We start from the raw sequence: 17743 nt of genomic DNA, 5'->3' as shown, positions 1-17743 counted from the left end.
CTGTTGGAAACGCCAACTCATACAAATATCTGTGTGTAACACTTTGTAGGGATATGAAATGGAATGAACACATAGGTTCAGTCGTCGGTAAAGTGTGTGATCGACTTCAGTTTATTTGTAGAACACTTGGAAAGTACAATCAATCTACGAAGGAGATTGCTTACAGTCACTCATGCGAACCACCCCAGAATATTGCTCAAGTGTGTGGGACCCGTACCGAATACGACTAACAGGGGATATTGAATGTATACAGATAATGGCAGCACAGGTTTCTTCAACCTGTGGACAGTGTCACAGAGATATTGAATGAACTGAACGACTCTTGAAGATAGGTGTAAGCTATCCCAAGAAAGCCTGTTAACAAAGTTTCAAGAACTGGCTTTAATTGGTGACTCTAGGAATAATTTACGATCCCCTACGTGTCACTCACATAGGGATCGTTAGAATAAAATTAGTATAATTACTGCATGCACAGACACATTCAAACAATCATTCTTCCTGCACTCCTTACATGAATGAAACAGGAAGAAAACCTAATAACTGGTACAATGAGACGTACCCTCTGCCATGCACCTTATGATGGTTTGCTGAGCATAGATGTAGTTGTAAATATGTTCTTACTATTTAATCAAATGTAATGTGAAGCCTGAAGTTGTGATAAGTGCTTGAAAATTACTTACAGTTGAAATTAGCTAATCACATGGACAATAAATATATCACGGCCTGTTTGGATCATATTTTCTTTCTTGAAATAAACGTTCAACTATACAATAATGAATAACGAAGGAGATAAATATTGGAACTTCCTGTACACAACTCCACATAGTTTTCTACGAAGATATTACAATTATATCAGTACTACATAATTAAAACTTTGTATAATTATGAAGATGAATATGTATTTTAGTACTGCCATCAAAAGCACTTAAAAACAGAAATCAGTACTCCAAGTTTTAGGGCAATATTTCACTACTTCTTTGCGAGAGATTGCAAAGGGCTAAAGAGAGAGGTCACTCGAGCCCTATACCACAAGGAGTTCAAATATTATGAAGAGTGACGGTGGAATATCACTGTCTTGTCAGTACATATGCTTGTAAAATACACAGCCTTTGAAACAAGACATTTGTCATACATAGGCATATTTAACAAGCAAGAAACAGAGAAACCATGGTTTCCAGCCTGGTGAACAATTTAATTTCACCCAATGGTAAAAATCCACAACTATAAGAAGAATATTTAATGTTTTCAGAGTTGAAACTCTGCAAGCTTAGTTTCAAAACATATACTTTTTGTTCACTTAAGAAGCTATAAAGTAGCTGGTTGAGTTTTTTTAGTGAACACTTTTTTAGAGACTTCTTTTTTTTTGGTTTAAATTCTAATTTTACCTGTTACTGAAACAACAAACAACTGCTTACATAAATCTTAAATTACACCCACCTTGGAGGAGCTGAAGGTGCCAGAACATTGGCAAAATATTCCTGGTTGCTCATATTACCCCTGATGACTTCCCCAACTGTGTTGATTGTTTCAGTAAGAATATCTGCTGGAACACCACTTGCCATCAGAATATTGCACAAGTTTTCTAACAGCCCACAGGACTTCATAGTCTTCTGAGATGAAGTTGTTACCTGAGCTGGATTACCAGGCGTTACCAAAGTCCGTAAAACCTACAATTGAACAGAATGATATCAAAAACATATTGTGACAATTACTTCTGACATCTAACTACTATTTCAATGGACTCTCACCTGCAACATACAGTGCACGTTGCTGACTTTTTGAGGACTCCATACTGTATCATCCCCTTCAGCAGGTAAATAAAACATGGGTGCAAGTCTTTGTATGTAGCTTCCTGCCAATTGACAAATTTCTCATAGTTTTATATATATAAAAAAGCAATAAAATAAGACTGAAACAAAAGCATTTTAAGGCAATGAAACTGTCTTCAGTGTGAAATAACATAAATAAAACTGTATCTATTGTCATCAAAATAAGATTTTACTACAACCAATGCAAATTTCAAAAATACTGTTCCTTGTCATATTGTATAGTAGTTGTTACAAAGTGCAATAAGGTATGGTACGAGGCCACAGTTTAAAATCTCTTTCTAATTATAAGTTATCTGTTTACTATCTAAGCTATTGAGGTCTTTCTTGATCTACAACAAAAAACATATTTCTTAAATATCTTGAGATGGGCACTATTTTGTAGTAAAGAACTATTATGGGCTGTCGGAAATACTGGGTGGTATGAGGTCTGGCCACAATAATCCACCCTGCCATGTTGTTGACAATTATATGGAACATCCAATATAGCATGTATTAGATTACTGTCACTTCATGTACTATATAAATACTACATTTTGTACAGAGTATAACTTAATTATAGCTAACACTTGGTCCAAGAATCATGAAAGCAGGTTGTATATATGGAAGAGGCCTGGAGACACTGGAAGGCTTCACAGATAGATTATATAATGGTAAGACAGAGATTTAGGAACCAGGTTTTAAATTGTAAGGCATTTCCAGAGGCACATATGGATTCTGATCACAATCTATTGGTTATGATCTGTAGATTAAAACTAAAGAAACTACAAAAAGGTGGGAATTTAAGGAGATGGGACCTGGATAAACTGAAAGAATCCGAGGTTGTACAGAGTTTCAGAGACAGCATTAGGGAAATACAGTGGAAGAAGAATGGGTAGCTTTGAGAGATGAAATAGTGAAGGCAGCAGAGGATCAAGTAGGTAAAAAGACGAGGGCTAGTAGAAATCCTTGGGTAACAGAAGAGATACTGAATTTAATTGATGACAGGAGAAAATATAAAAATGCAGTTAATGAAGCAGGCAAAAAGGAATACAAACATCTCAAAAATGAGCTCAACAGGAAATGCAAAACGGCTAAGCAGGGACGGCTAGAGGACAAATGTAGGGATGTAGAGACATATCACTAGTGGTAAGATAGATACTGCCGACAGGAAAATTAAGAGAGACCTTTAGAGAAAAGACATCCACTTGTATGAATATCAAGAGCATGGATGGAAACCCAGTTCTAAGCAAGGAAGGGAAAGCAGAAAGGTGGAAGGAGTATATAGAAGGTCTATACAAGAGTGATGTACTTGAGGACAATATTCTGGAAATGGAAGAGGATGTAGATGAAGATGAGATGGGAGATGTGATACTGTGTGAAGAGTCTAACAGAGCACCGAAAGATGTAAGTCGAAACAAGACCCCGGGAGTAGACAGCATTCCATTAGAACTACTGATAGCCTTGGGAGAGCCAGTACTGATGAAACTCTACCATCTGGTGAGCAAGATGTATGAGACAGGTGAAATACCCTCAGACTTCAAGAAGAATATAATACTTCCAATCCCCAAGAAAGCAAGTGTTGACAGGTGTGAAAATTACAGAACTATCAGTTTAATAAGTCATGATTGCAAAATACTAACACAAATTCTTTACAGACAAATGGAAAATGGTAGAAGCCAACCTCGGGGAAGATCATTTTAGATTCCGTAGAAATGTTGGAACACGTGAGGCAATACTGATCCTATGACTTATCTTAGAAGATAGATTAAGGAAAGGCAAACCTACGTTTCTAGCATTTGTAGACTTAAAGAAAGCTTTTGACAATGTTGACTGGAATACTCTCTTTCAAATTCTGCAGGTGGCAGGGGTCAAATACAGGGAGCAAAAGGCTGTTTACAATTTATACAGAAAACAGATGGCAGTTATAAGAGTTGAGGGGCATGAAATGGAAGCAGTGGTTGCAAAAGGAGTGTGACAGGGTTGTAGCCTCTCTCAGATGTTATTCATTCTGTATACTGAGCAAGCAGTAAAGGAAACAAAAGAAAAATTTAGAGTAGGAATTAAAATCTATGGAGAAGAAATAAAAACTTTGAGGTTCGCCGATGACATTGTAATTCTGTCAGAGACAGCAAAGGACTTGGAAGAGCAGTTGAACGGAACGGATAGTGTCTTGAAAGAAGGATATAAGATGAACATCAACAAAAGCAAAACGAGTATAATGGAATGTAGTCGAACTAAGTCGGGTGATGCTGAGGGAATTAGATTAGGAAATGAGACACTTAAAGTAGTAAAGGAGTTTAGCTATTTGGGAAGCAAAATAACTGATGATGGTCGAAGTAGGGAGGATATAAAATGTAGACTGGCAATGGCAAGGAAAGTGTTTTTGAAGAAGAGAAATGGATTTTAATACCTACTCCGAATTTTTCTTTTGTTACCTTCACTGCTTGCTCAATATACAGATTTAATAACATCAGGGAGAGACTACAACCCTGTCTCACTCCTTTCCCAACCACTGCTTCCCTTTCATGCCCCTCGACTCTTATAACTGCCATCTGGTTTCTGTACAAATTGTAAATAGCCTTTTGCTCCCTGTATTTTACCCCTGCCACCTTCAGAATTTGAAAGAGAGTATTCCAGTCAACACTGTCAAAAGCTTTCTCTAAGTCTACAAATGCTAGAGACGTAGGTTTGCCCTTCCTTAATCTAGTTTCTAAGATAAGTCGTAGGGTCAGTATTGCCTCACGTGTTCCAACATTTCTACGGAATCCAAACTGATCTTCCCCGAGGTTGGCCTCTACTAGTTTTTCCATTCGCCTGTAGAGAATTCGCGTTAGTATTTTGCAGCTGTGGCTTATTAAACTGATAGTTCGGTAATTTTCACATCTATCAACACCTGCTTTCTTTGAGATTGGAATTATTATATTCTTCTTGAAGTCTGAGGGTATTTCGCCTGTTTCATACATCTTGCTCACCAGATGGTAGAGTTTTGTCATGACTGGCTGTCCGAAGGCCATCAGTAGTTCTAATGGAATGTTGTCTACTCGGGGGGGCCTTGTGTCGACTCAGGTCTTTCAGTGCTCTGACGAACTCCTCACGCAGTATCATATCTCCCATTTCATGTTCATCTACATCCACTTACATTTCCATAATATTGTCCTCAAGTACATCGCCCTTGTATAGACCCTCTATATCCTCCTTCCACCTTTCTGCTTTCCCTTCTTTGCTTAGAACTGGGTTTCCATCTGAGCTCTTTATGTTCATGCAAGTGGTTCTCTTTTCTCCAAAGGTCTCTTTAATTTTCCTGTAGGCAGTATCTATCTTACCCCTAGTGATACTCGCTTTACATCCTTACATTTGTCCTCTAGCCATCCCTGCTTAGCCATTTTGAACTTTCTGTCGATCTCATTTTTGAGACGTTTGTATTCCTTTTTGCCTACTTCATTTACTGCATTTTTATATTTTCTTCTTTCATCAATTAAATTCAATATTTCTTCTGTTACCCAAGGATTTCTACTAGCCCTCCTCTTTTTACCTACTTGATCCTCTGCTGCGTTCACTACTTCATCCCTCAGAGCTACCCATTCTTCTTCTACTGTATTTCTTTCCCCCATTCCTGTCAACTGTTCCCTTATGCTCTCCCTGAATCTCTGTACAACCTCTGGTTTAGTCAGTTTATCAAGATCCCATCTCCTTAAATTCCCACCTTTTTGCAGTTTCTTCAGTTTTAATCTACAGTTCATAACCAATAAATTGTGGTCAGAGTCCACATCTGCTCCTGGAAATGTCTTACAATTTAAAACCTGGTTCCTAAATCTCCGTCTTACCATTATATAATCTATCTGATACCTTTTAGTATCTCCAGGATTCTTCCATCTATACAACCTTCTTTTGTGATTCTTGAACCAAGTGTTAGCTATGATTAACTTATGCTCTGTGCAAAATTCTACAAGGCGGCTTCCTCGTTCATTTCTTAGCCCCAATCCATATTCACCTACTACATTTCCTTCTCTCCCTTTTCCTACTACCGAATTCCAGTCACCCATGACTATTAAATTTTCGTCACCCTTCACTATCTGAATAATTTCTTTTATTTCATCATACATTTCTTCAATTTCTTCATCATCTGAAGAGCTAGTTGGCGTATAAACTTGTACTACTGTAGTAGGAGTGGGCTTCGTATCTACCTGTGCCACAATAATGCGTTCACTATGCTGTTTGTAGTAGCTTACCCGCATTCCTATTTTCCTATTCATTATTAAACCTACTCCTGCATTACCCCTATTTGATTTTGTGTTTATAACCCTGTAGTCACCTGACCAGAAGTCTTGTTCCTCCTGCCACCGAACTTCACTACTTCCCACTATATCTAACTTTAACCTATCCATTTACCTTTTTAAAGTTTCTAACCTACCTGCCCGATTAAGTGATCTGACAATCCATGCTCCGATCCGTATAACGCCAGTTTTCTTTCTCCTGATAACGATATCCTCTTGAGTAGTCCCCGCCCGGAGATCCGAATGGAGGACTATTTTACCTCCGGAATATTTTACCCAAGAGGACGCCATCATCATGTAACCATACAGTAAAGCTGCATGCCCTCGGGAAAAATTACGGCCGTAGTTTCCCGTTGCTTTCAGCCATTCGCAATACCAGCACAGCAAGGCCGTTTTGGTTAGTGTTACAAGGCCAGATCAGTCAATCATCCAGACTGTTGCCCTTGCAACTACTGAAAAGGCTGCTGCCCCTCTTTAGGAACCACACGTTAGTCTGGCCTCTCAACAGATACCCCTCCGTTGTCGTTGCACCAACAGTACGGCTATCTGTATCGCTGAGGCACGCAAGCCTCCCCACCAACAGCAAGGTCCATGGTTCATGGGGGGGAGGTAGGAATAATACAAGCTTAAATTTGTTGGTGGTTTTTGGGAGCACACAGGAAGTGAAATTTCGTCACAGATCTCCTACCTCTGGCAGCAGCAATACCTCTAACCCAAGTGGGCAGATCGAACTGAGCTTAGGTACAGGAACATCATTCCACTCTACTTCAATTCTATGGCTGCTATACTCTTCACCAATCATGGTGGCCCAAGGATAGCGTAGAATACACATTGCAGATATGAGGTGTCTGTACAGTAGCAAGCCCTGGTGTCAGACTGAACGCAACCAGCACTCAGTAGCTCGCAGCTCCCACAACATATTGTGTTTTAATTGTATTTACAAGTGAAAACAAGGCTGTTTACAGCAGTGTGAATTTTTCTCAGTGAGTGGTGATTGAGTTCAGAGTTAGGCCATAATTGTCAGTCTATTGAGGGATTTTTTAGAGTATGTTTTTAAGTGATAAATAATGGTTTGCCATGTGATCGACAATTGTAGCAACCACAGCAGACAACAAAATAAGTTAGAAATTAAGTTTCATATATTTCCTAAAAACAAAGAGACGAAACAATAACAATAATGGATGAATGTTTGTAAACATACAGTCATTTTTAATTGAAAATGCTTGTACCTGCACAATATATTTTTCTGAAAGGGATTTGGAAAGTGAACTGTTGAACATTCCTTTGACAATCAAGTTTAAGGTTGATGCTGTTTCAACTCTAAATCTACCATCCTCTGGCGTTTATTTATGGCATAGTAATGAGCCTAATAATTTGATAAATATTTGTGGGAAAAAAAAGAAGCTACCCTAAAGAAGTAGAAGATATTTTACAGATAAATACATTACCAACAACCAAAGAAATTACTACCAGACAAAACATTAACCATTAAAACAAACACTGCTGCAAATGCGACGATGTGTGCTTGTGCCAACAATTAAAAATTATGGAAACAGAAATAAAAGACCTTAGGCAAAAGAATAAAGATTTACAGGATCGTCTCTCACAAGGTACGGCTAAGTTACATGAAGTCAATTCATGTTTAAAAAGTGATTCAGGGCTCTTTTTCTGACTGTCAACAAGTGGTTATGGAAGGATAGTGTACTAACTCATCATCTCAAGAAATTGCAAAGGCTGCCACTTTATGTTCCCTATCTTATAAAGGGTCAGAAATGTATTTCAGTATCTTCCTACTAGTAAAATCACTATTAAAAACATGACTCAGGAAATTTAGTGTTCCACCAGGTATTATTGTTTTAAGCCTTAGTGTTTTGAAAGTTTGAAGTTATCAACAAAATTTGAAAAAGATGTTTGGAAGCTTCACGCTAGTATTGTGCCGACAATATAAAATAACAGCTTAACTAATATAAATCTTAACAATGACAATATCCACAACTGCATACGAGTTAAATGTGTACGTGCTACGTAGCTAAAAGCTTCGGCGCAGTGGAGCATAATGGGACCATCCATGGTAACGTCAGAGCTCACAGCCTGCCTGAGCGTCACCCCTACAGTGTGTTCTAGTATCTGTGCAGTGACTGGGGAGTTGAGTGGTGGTGTGCCAGTCTCCCAGTAACTGATGACCAGATATTTTCAATGGATGAGAGATCTGTAGAACAGTCTAGTGCTCTTTGTCAGTAACATCAGGACAGCACGGGCAACAAGTGATTTGGTATTATCATTTTGAAAGATAATGTCGTGGGAGATACTGCAGATGGGCATGTCCAAAAGTACAGTTACCATCTTCATATAGATAAGGCAAACCGGCCAATGATCTTCTTCAGTGCAGATGCACTCACATTGCCCAAACTCTTATGGGAATTTGTAGATTGACAGTCGCGAGTAATGAGTATAGTGGGCAGGGGCACTACAATGTAGTGTGTGGACAGTAAGTTGGGAATGTGAGTCACATGGGGAATGTGCCAGAGGTAAGTCCCTGCAGTCGCACTATCCTCTGTGTCCTCGGCGGCTCAGATGGATTGAGCATCTGCCATGTAAGCCGAAGATCCTGGGTTCGAGTCCAGGTTGGGGCACACTTTTTCAACTGCCCCGTCTTTTGGAAATGTTGGAAAGAAAAGATACCATCTTCATATGTCTTCTTTTTGGTGAGTAACAATCTGTCTTTTCGTACATTGTTGATATTCCTACCTGGACTTTCCATTGTTCGACTGTTTAGGCTAGCTTGGAATAGCTAAGTAGCATTGCGGGTAGAGACTCACACATGATTTTATAGGTTTTGCTTGGATGTGAGATGCATACTAAAGCTGTCCTTACAAAATCCCTAGTTAGAAGAAATTAAAGTAAACTGAGCTGCCCCAGCTTTATGTAGATAACCCCTTGGCCTAATAGCATGTAGGGCTCACATTTAATGGGCACATCATTTCAGTTTTTTCACAATTTCAATTAATGAATTGAGAAAAACGGGTGTGCCGCTCTGGACTAAAAAAAAAAAAAATAAAAAAAAATAAAAAAAAATAAATAAAATAAAAATAAAAATAAAAAAAAAAAATCGGACAGCCTCCAAGTGTTTGCAAATTTTCTTGGCCAACATTCTGGAAACTTAGAATTCTCTACAATCAGTCTTCTTTGTAGCTTCTCGTAGAGACACAACATTTACTTCTGTACATCCACCACTGACTTCCTAAAGGCCTTATGTCTATTCCTCCTTGAAATTGCAATGATCTCAATTATCTCTCTGGTAAAATAACTGCATTTATAGTTCGATGGGAGGAAGGTCATTCAAAACAGATTAGTTTTACCTCTTAGCATCTTAGGGAACAATGACCATAACATTATGAGCAGACTCCAGTTGCCATATTTAATGGCAAAGAATTCAAATGTTGCTACTCCATATATTGTATGACTTTTAGGTTGGCTGCAATGAAATCATGTTCCTTCACATTGCAAAGAAAATGGTCACTTCATATAGACCCTCAAAACAGAAACAATTGAAAATTTAATCTTACCATCAATTCATTCACTTTAATATATCATGCTATTAAGTTCCTCAGAAACTTTGTTTCTAGCAACACTTGTTTGGTTTTTACATGTGCTTTAATTATGTTTAATTGGTAATATCATCTATTCTTTCCATTCTGTACCCACTGCACACATGACATGAAGCTTACTTGATATTCTCCCATCTTCAAAATGATTTGTCCAGTTCCTAAACATTACTGCTCACCTCTAGCAATATAGGTATTTGTACCATCTATCCACGGCCATGTGAAAGAAGTATATGACAGCACAACAACTCGGTAAGTTACACAAAATCTGTATAAAGAGAGATAAGAAATTCGATATTCTCATTATATTGGATTTCAGTTAGCAAACATGCAGATATTTTCATAACAACATATTATGATTATTCCCAATGCAAATTAGGATTATTCCCAAAGAAAATATGGGAAAGGGCAGAGTAATACCTGAGATACAGAAATAAAAACAACATTGAAAATTACAGACCTTCTTTAAAAAAATTCTGATTTGATGTGTTGTTTCTCAGAAGATTTAACATCAATAGCAGACAATCTTCAACAACAATACCACCATCAGAGTACCCTTCTTTTGATATAACATCAAACAATCTGTCGAAGGCATTCTCGAAGGCTACTATTTTTTGGATGTTGGCATTTCCTTTTGTAAGCTGTATCAGAAGTAAGAGTGCCTGAAATCACAACATTTAAATTATCTCTGAAAGATATATTACTCATGTTGAAACTTTTATACAACATACTTATAAGCTAAAGTACTTAAATAATACATGTAACTGTGCAAAATATATCCATGTTACATTACTTAGTCTTACATTAGAGTTAAGGATTAGAAGCACAAAAGTAGAGAATTTATAATGGCACAAATTTGCCTTCTCCTGATTTGTGGTTTGCAAGTCACTGTAGTGGTGTCACACATGGCACTTTCTGGAGATGAAGGTCACATAGGTTGGCTAATAAAGATATAAGGTAAAAGGCCTGATAGAGAAAAATGTAAAAAATGGAACAAGGGAAAAGGTCAAAGACTGACAAAACGGAAAGGGAAATGAATTTATATATTGAATAAGAGATCAAAATACCTAGTAAAATAAGTCAGGACTCTTTTTAAATTTGAATCCCTCAACCAAAGTATGTGCTCGTGATGGTAACATGACCACAAACTTGCCAGCTGAAGTACCAGAGGTAAAACAGAACTGCTGTACTATCTGTTGATGATGGACAACACTAATTCCTGAGTGAAGCATAGGGTAACTGCGAAGATGTACTGTTAACAACATCTTCATCTAGAAGTGAGTGAGCTGGGAGGAATTAGGAACTACAAAACGTTCTTGTGGAAATAAGAAAATGAGTAAAATAATACGTGCAAACATATGTAAAGCCTTTGAATATTTCAGTGAACAATGCATCCATTCTTTACAGTCATTAAAGGAAGATGTACACATAAATTTCAGGCTGTCTCTTGATACAGAACTGCAGGAAAATCATGGAAAGAGACTGTGGTGTGGAACTTTACAGCAAAGATTGCTTCAAGTATTTTTTAATGTAATGAAGGTCCATTGTTAACAAATCCTCAAAATTTCATTAATTTTATGAAATAATTCTGTGTTGAGAGCAATTTAAACAAAATTACTGCACCAGCCAGCCTCAAACTCCCAAAACATATTAGGTGGACACATGGAAACAGACTGAAGGGTTAATACATAAACCACATTTGATAACTACAACCAAATAACCATAAACTTAAAGGATAGTGAACAGTGTGGAAGAGTAGCATTGCAATCTGAGTACACAAAGTAATTTAACTGACACTTCTATAACATGATATCCAAAGGCTGGTATAGTCTCAAGGGTTCTAACTCCTGCTGGAGGTGTCAGAATATTAAAACCTTGAAAATGCCTCTGTAATTTCTTAACAGCTCTACTAGCAAATTCCACTCCCATGTCTACGAAGGTGAAAGCTGTGTGGTCCCTGGACAATGCCCACCTATGGAGTGTAGCCAGTGGGAGGGTGGGAAAAGTGAGTTCCTGGCTCTTTAAAATTAGTGCTTTTTGGCTTTAGCAGAAGACATCCTGGCAGAAAATTAGGAAGGTCTGCTGGCATAGATATGGCAGCCCCACCACCTGTTTATTCAATCAAGTGGTTGTTACCCCTTGTAGAAGAGGAAAAAAAGCTAACTTAAAGTGATCAGGGAAGTAAGCCAGATAGGCGCAAGGGTTAGGACAAAACAAACAATGAGTGAACAGAGAATTAAAATAAAAAAAATGTATAAACCTGCCATAACTGAAACAAAAATGAAACTACAAAAGTACAAAGAACCGAATGGTTATACAATGGTCTACAGCAGTTTAAACCCAACAAGAGCATAATGTGGGGTTGCAATACCGGTTTACAGTAAACAAAATTCAGAGTTATAATTATGTGAATGAAAGTACAGTACCAGTGTGGATAAAAATAGGGTTACTTGACAATAATAAGTGTATATGCTCCTGAAAAAGGAGGAAAAAAAGAAGAGATGTAGTCATTTTAGAAAGATTTAAGGAAAAACAGGCACACAAAAGTAAATACGGCCACTTGATAATAAGTGCAGACCTGAATGGACATGTAGAAAACATACCAGTAACCGGAGTTGCAGGAACGTATGGAGGGTACACAGTAATAATAATAGGCAAGAACTAAATCATTTCATCACATTCAATGATATGAAAATTACCAGCAAATTCTTTAGGAAAAAGACATTTACAAAGATAAATGGAATGCAAGAAGGAGCCATCAGTCTCTTAAAAGTAAAGCAGTAAATCAATCCGAAGATTGGTTTGAATACCACAGTGCTTTACTACGTATGGTCCTGTTGGAAGTGCAACACTTTTACCTTCCTCCAACATTTGATAACTGACTTACCCAGCCAGTTATAGGGGGACCTACTATTTAATGTAGATTCTGAACCACAATACAACGCAGCATTTTTCATATCAACAAAAATTGCCAGAAGTGAAAGATGTGATAAGTGACAGATAAAAATACTAGGATTGACTGGAGATCAAACCCAAGGCCTTTATCTTTGTAGTCTGACACTCTGCATCTGAGCCACAACTTCTTTATTTTTATAGTACATAGATAACTTGGATCACTTGTCCAAGATGTAAGAGTCCACAGAGGACTTAACGTGAATTTAGATCTCTATCCTGTTATAGCCAAGATAAACCTGTTGATCAGACGGAAGAAATAAATTACACAACACCCAAGATGAAGTATTTAAAAATTCATCTATTACAAGAAAACAGTATAAAACACTTGTCTCAGCGACACCTCATACAATGTCTGCAGAACAAAATCACATAGAGCAATGTAAAAAAAGAATGAGAAAACACCAAGTCATGCATTAACAGAGCAACAATGGAAGCTGTAAGGAAAAAGAATAAATTCAGGAAGAACAGTCTCAGAGTATGGAATCAAAGTAGAGAATGCAGTTAAAACAGAACAAAAAGCATACCTCAAACCTATATGATAATTCAGAAGAAACTCTGGTTACATCTGCAGGAAAGCACATCTTCACCAAAACTATAAGGAAGCTCTTCAAGTGTTGTGGAACAGATTTATTTCGTCATAATGAATGATGGGCATGGTGGGCAGATGACCTATAAACTCATAAAACAACTCAGCAGCAAAAATGAATGTCATAGATAAAGAGACATGCATAAAATACCATCAACAACTATATACCGAAGAAGATGAAAAAGAAGACACGTCAAGTTGCAGACAGGCACGATCAAAAGACACTCATATGCAGCTTTCAGCCACATACAACCACCAAATCCAGCAACTCGGGCCTGAGATACTGGAGTTGGTGGTCATGTATGCATGAGGTGTGTGTGTGTGTGTGTGTGTGTGTGTGTGTGTGTGTGTGTGTGTCTCTCTCTCTCTCTCTCTCTCTCTCTCGTGACTGTCTTTTAATTGTGCTTGTCTGCAACTTTACGTGTCTTCTTTATGGTAAGTAGCAATCTATCTTTCCCTACATTGTTGATACTCCTGCCTGCAATTTCCATTGTTTGAAGATGAAAAATAGGAAGAAAAACAACTTCAGAGGATGGAGGGGACCAACTTGTGCATCAAGGAGATGACATCACATCATGTAACATACAGGAAGCCCTGAAACAGATGAAAAACAGTAAAGCTATGGGGCCTGATGGAATCAATGTATAACTCCTTAAATATGGAAGATAACTTACCTGAAGCTCTTACAAGTCTTAAATGACCGTTGGAAGATGAGGGTAGTAACTGAAGCATGAAAGGTGGAGAAGAATAAATATCTGTGAGAAATGTAGAGGAATATGCTTACTAAATGCTTCTTACAAACTCTACATAAGAATTATTAACAACAGAATGAAAAATATTGCCAACACCCTCTTAATGGAGGGGCAAAATGGCTTTCGAAAGGGCTGCTCTTGTAATGCCAGATGAAAGGTAAACGCCTCACCATGAAGCTGTTGCTCATTTATTTTGTTTTGAAGACAAGGGTCCATTTGTTTAGTAAGCTAGCCAGTCAGACCCCAACTCTCAGCTGATACACATCTACATAACGATAAGTTAAGTGTTTATCTTTTCTCGTGTTTTCCTTGTTGAATATTTCTTAAATTTTGTCCATGTTTTTCTGTTTAAGAAATGTAAGCTCACATTTAGTAAGTGTAAATTCAGGTAGTATGTAGCACAGTTTTCATTTCTTCAGGACAGCCAGCAACATAGCTCACTGAGGCATCAGAGGCCATTGGTGACACATCAGAGGATAGCCAGTTGTGTATCTAGGATTCGGTCTGTTTTTATAGTTTACTTCTTCAGTTAGTCTTGCTAGGATGGGTAGGATGTGTACATTCCGTGTGCTGACACAGAAGGAATTGGCTGCAGTTTGTGAACAACTGAATGCATTTTTGGTTGCAGTCAGTTACCTTCAGGTTATTGCGTCAGAGTGTAGCACTGTGCCGATGAACGTGACATGTCCATTGAACACATCAGGTCTCTCTTGTTTTGCCCATGTGCTCTTCTGCTGAGACACCTCCTAATGTACTCGATGCAGTGGATCCACTATCACAGCAAAGTGAGGGGGGGGGGGGGGGGGGTAACGTGTTCGCGTCACTCAAGGGCAATGCTCAATATGGAGACTGAATGACTAGCGTTGTCCATTCATCCAGTGATTGGACAGGTGGCTGCTCCTTCAGCAGGGTCCGAGCAAGCACATGGGAGGAGGGTTTTCTAGTTACTGGGAGCTGCAATGTTAGGTGTGTTATGGAGCACTTTAAGCAGATAGTGTTCAGGGCTGAAAAGAAAGCCAATGTGCACTCAGTTTGTCTGCCGGGGGGCCTCATCCGAGATATGGAGGTGACCTTGTCTGCAGCTATCTAGAGAGCAGGGTGCAGCTGCCTCCAAGTTATGGATCAAGTTGGCACCAAAAACGCCTGTCGCATAGTTTCTGAGGCCATTTTCAGTTCATACAGGTGGCTGGTGGAAGCAATGAAGGCTGCTGACCTCACATCTGGCATCCAAGCAGAGCTCACAATTTGTAGCATTGTTCCCAGAGTTGATCAGGGTCCTTTGGTTATAAGCTGAGTGCAAGGTCTCAACCACAGGATTCATTAAGTCTATGATGGTCTTGGCTGTAGATTTTTAGACCTACGTTATTGGTTGGGGATTTGTAGGACTCTGCTTGATACGTCAGGGGCGCAGTACATAAAGGAAGCAGCTACTCGGGTAGCAGAGTACTTGTGGAGTGCACATCAGGGTTTTTTAGACTAGGTGGTAGTTTGAGGTGCTCAGATGAACACTCTCCAGCCAATAAGCAGCAAGGGAAGTCAGACCGTGTTGAGAGTGAAGACACTTTCACTGTAAAAATTTTATCAGTAATTTTCAAGGTATTCATAAAAAATTTCTGAATTTACTGGCCTTCAGGCAAGTTCTCACAATCAATTTATTCTTGGGACTGACATCAGGTGGAAAGCCAAAGTGGGAAGCTCTGAGATACTTAACGAGTCGTGGAATGGAAGACACATTAGAGGTCATAGGAGAGAGAGTGTTCACTGCATTTGACAAAAATGATGTCTCCACTAACGTTGACGCTGAGTGTGACACTGAAGTTACCTGGTCGTGTGTAACAGGTCTAGGTGAAATCATACTGACTGTTGGATGTTGCACGGATTTACTGGGAACCCAATTTTGCTGTGGCGAGTCATTCAAAGAAAGTCTACAGTCACTAGTGCAATACTCTTTTGAGGCGACTTTACAGACTAGGATGTCTAAGGATTCACTCGAGGTAGTACTGACAGGTAGTCGTGCGAAGTACTTTGAACACATTTTCTGAAAACTCTCTTGAGCAGTTAGTTCAGCAGCCCACAAGCAATGGAAATATCTTAGACCTGGTAGCTACATATATGCTGGATATTATTGACAACATCAGTATAGGATGGGGGATTAGTGATCATGATGTCATTATAGCAATTATGGTTATGGAAGTTAATAAATCAGTTAAGAGGGCTAGGAGAGTGTTTCTGCTAGAAAGAGCAGATAAGCAGTTATTAGAGAGTGAACTGGCATCACTCAGTTCCAGTAAGATGGATGTAGAGGAATTGTGGACAAAGTTTAAGCAGATTGTAAATCATTGCTTGGAGAATTATGTGCCACCATGGTTTAACAATGAGATTCGGAAAATGCAGAGAAAGCAGAAGCTGCTGCATTCTCAGTTCGAAAGAGAACATGCAAATGATGACAAGCAAAGGTTAGTGGATGGATGGACAGATATTTTGCTATGGGTGCATGACAGCACGGTCTCCAGTGCCCGCGTGGAAACAGTCCGAGGCGAGCGTTGGGAAAATACGTGAAACAGGAGTATAAATTAGCATGGAAACAAAAGGTAACAAAATGCGGAAAACCATGTGTGCACCTACATGGAAGCACAAAACAAAGTATCATATCAATATTAAAACATCAACTAAATAGGAAGGAAGTGGCAGAAGGAGTGAAAACAATATCGCAGATGGACATGGTTGGCTGATCACAAGAATAAAAGAAGTATGAGAAGCCACTCTGCAACGCACTAAAACCTTCAGCCAACAAGCTTAGGTAAGAGTCCAGATAAATAATGAAACTTTAAAACTTTAGTCACACTTGTCTCATTATCTGCTAAAATAGAGGACAGATCCCTACCGACATTTGCTTCTGCTCTCGCATAACGGTATAAAATGCCCTCTGTTAAAATATGGCGTACAGAGATGTGCACATCACAAGTATCACAAAAAGGGGGATCCTTGCACCTCAATAAAAAAGCCACGTGTAAGAGAGCAGGGCCCAGTGAAGACATGTGGAGGTCACTTCATCCCATCTGAGACACTGGCAGGAGGAACACAACAGCACAATAGTTGACTTCACAAACCAAAGCTTATTGTCCATTACTGCCAGTCATTCCTCATCTCACAACCGCATGAACTTTCTACGTAGTGCAGAAGCAACAGCCTGCAGAGGAATAGGACACTGCCACATCCTGTCCTCTGCAGGCCTCTTTGGCACCTCGATTGGCCTGTTCATTTCCCCATATCCTCACATGCTCTGGCTCCTAATAGAATGACACCTGCTTTCCCTGTCATTGGAACAAGTATAGTTGGTCATATATCAGCTGGGTAAAGGTTCTGTAGTGATTGTAAGGCACCAACGGAATCGGAGTAAATGAGAAACTGTTTGCCCTGAATATGATGCATCTGCTCCAGTGCCTTCAGTATTGTTTGAAGCTCTGCTGAGCAAACGGTATACTCATCATGAAGGCGAATTCTGGTGACATGGTTTGGGAACACTACAGAGCAACCAAGGGAATTCCCTTGTTTGGAGCCATTAGCATGAAATACTGTGAAATTTTGATGCAGACATAAAATGTTAAAAAAAACAGAGACCGAAATGTAAGATATGGCATACTATCTTTCTTAAAATTGGTCAAATCTAAAATAAGTCTGGGCCTCTGGAGGAGCCAAAGTGGAAATCTGCTCCAGCCTTGATGTAAAATATTAAGGCTGGCCATGCCCACTGCTAAAACGC

General features: G+C 38.9%; 1 protein-coding gene across 4 annotated transcripts in view; it reads right to left on the bottom strand.

Annotated features, from left to right (window-relative positions):
* Positions 1 to 17743, bottom strand: part of LOC124776650 (general vesicular transport factor p115) — a 223626-nt gene that overhangs the window by 115177 nt on the left and 90706 nt on the right. For 3 of the 4 annotated variants that reach the window (XM_047251738.1, XM_047251739.1, XM_047251740.1), the window contains 3 exons: positions 10148 to 10349; positions 1749 to 1852; positions 1438 to 1667 (listed from right to left, as the gene is read on the bottom strand). In XM_047251738.1, coding sequence (XP_047107694.1) covers positions 1438 to 1667; positions 1749 to 1852; positions 10148 to 10349 — 536 coding nt within the window. Of the gene's footprint in view, positions 1 to 1437; positions 1668 to 1748; positions 1853 to 10147; positions 10350 to 13166; positions 13476 to 17743 lie in introns of those variants that run through there. The other variant, XM_047251741.1, reaches the window with a different exon arrangement.

The sequence above is a fragment of the Schistocerca piceifrons genome, chromosome 2, assembly GCF_021461385.2.
Source record: "Schistocerca piceifrons isolate TAMUIC-IGC-003096 chromosome 2, iqSchPice1.1, whole genome shotgun sequence".
Taxonomy (NCBI): Eukaryota; Metazoa; Arthropoda; class Insecta; order Orthoptera; family Acrididae; genus Schistocerca; species Schistocerca piceifrons.
The sequence above is the reverse complement of the archived record's forward strand: the minus strand, read 5'-3'. Positions and strand labels throughout refer to the sequence as shown.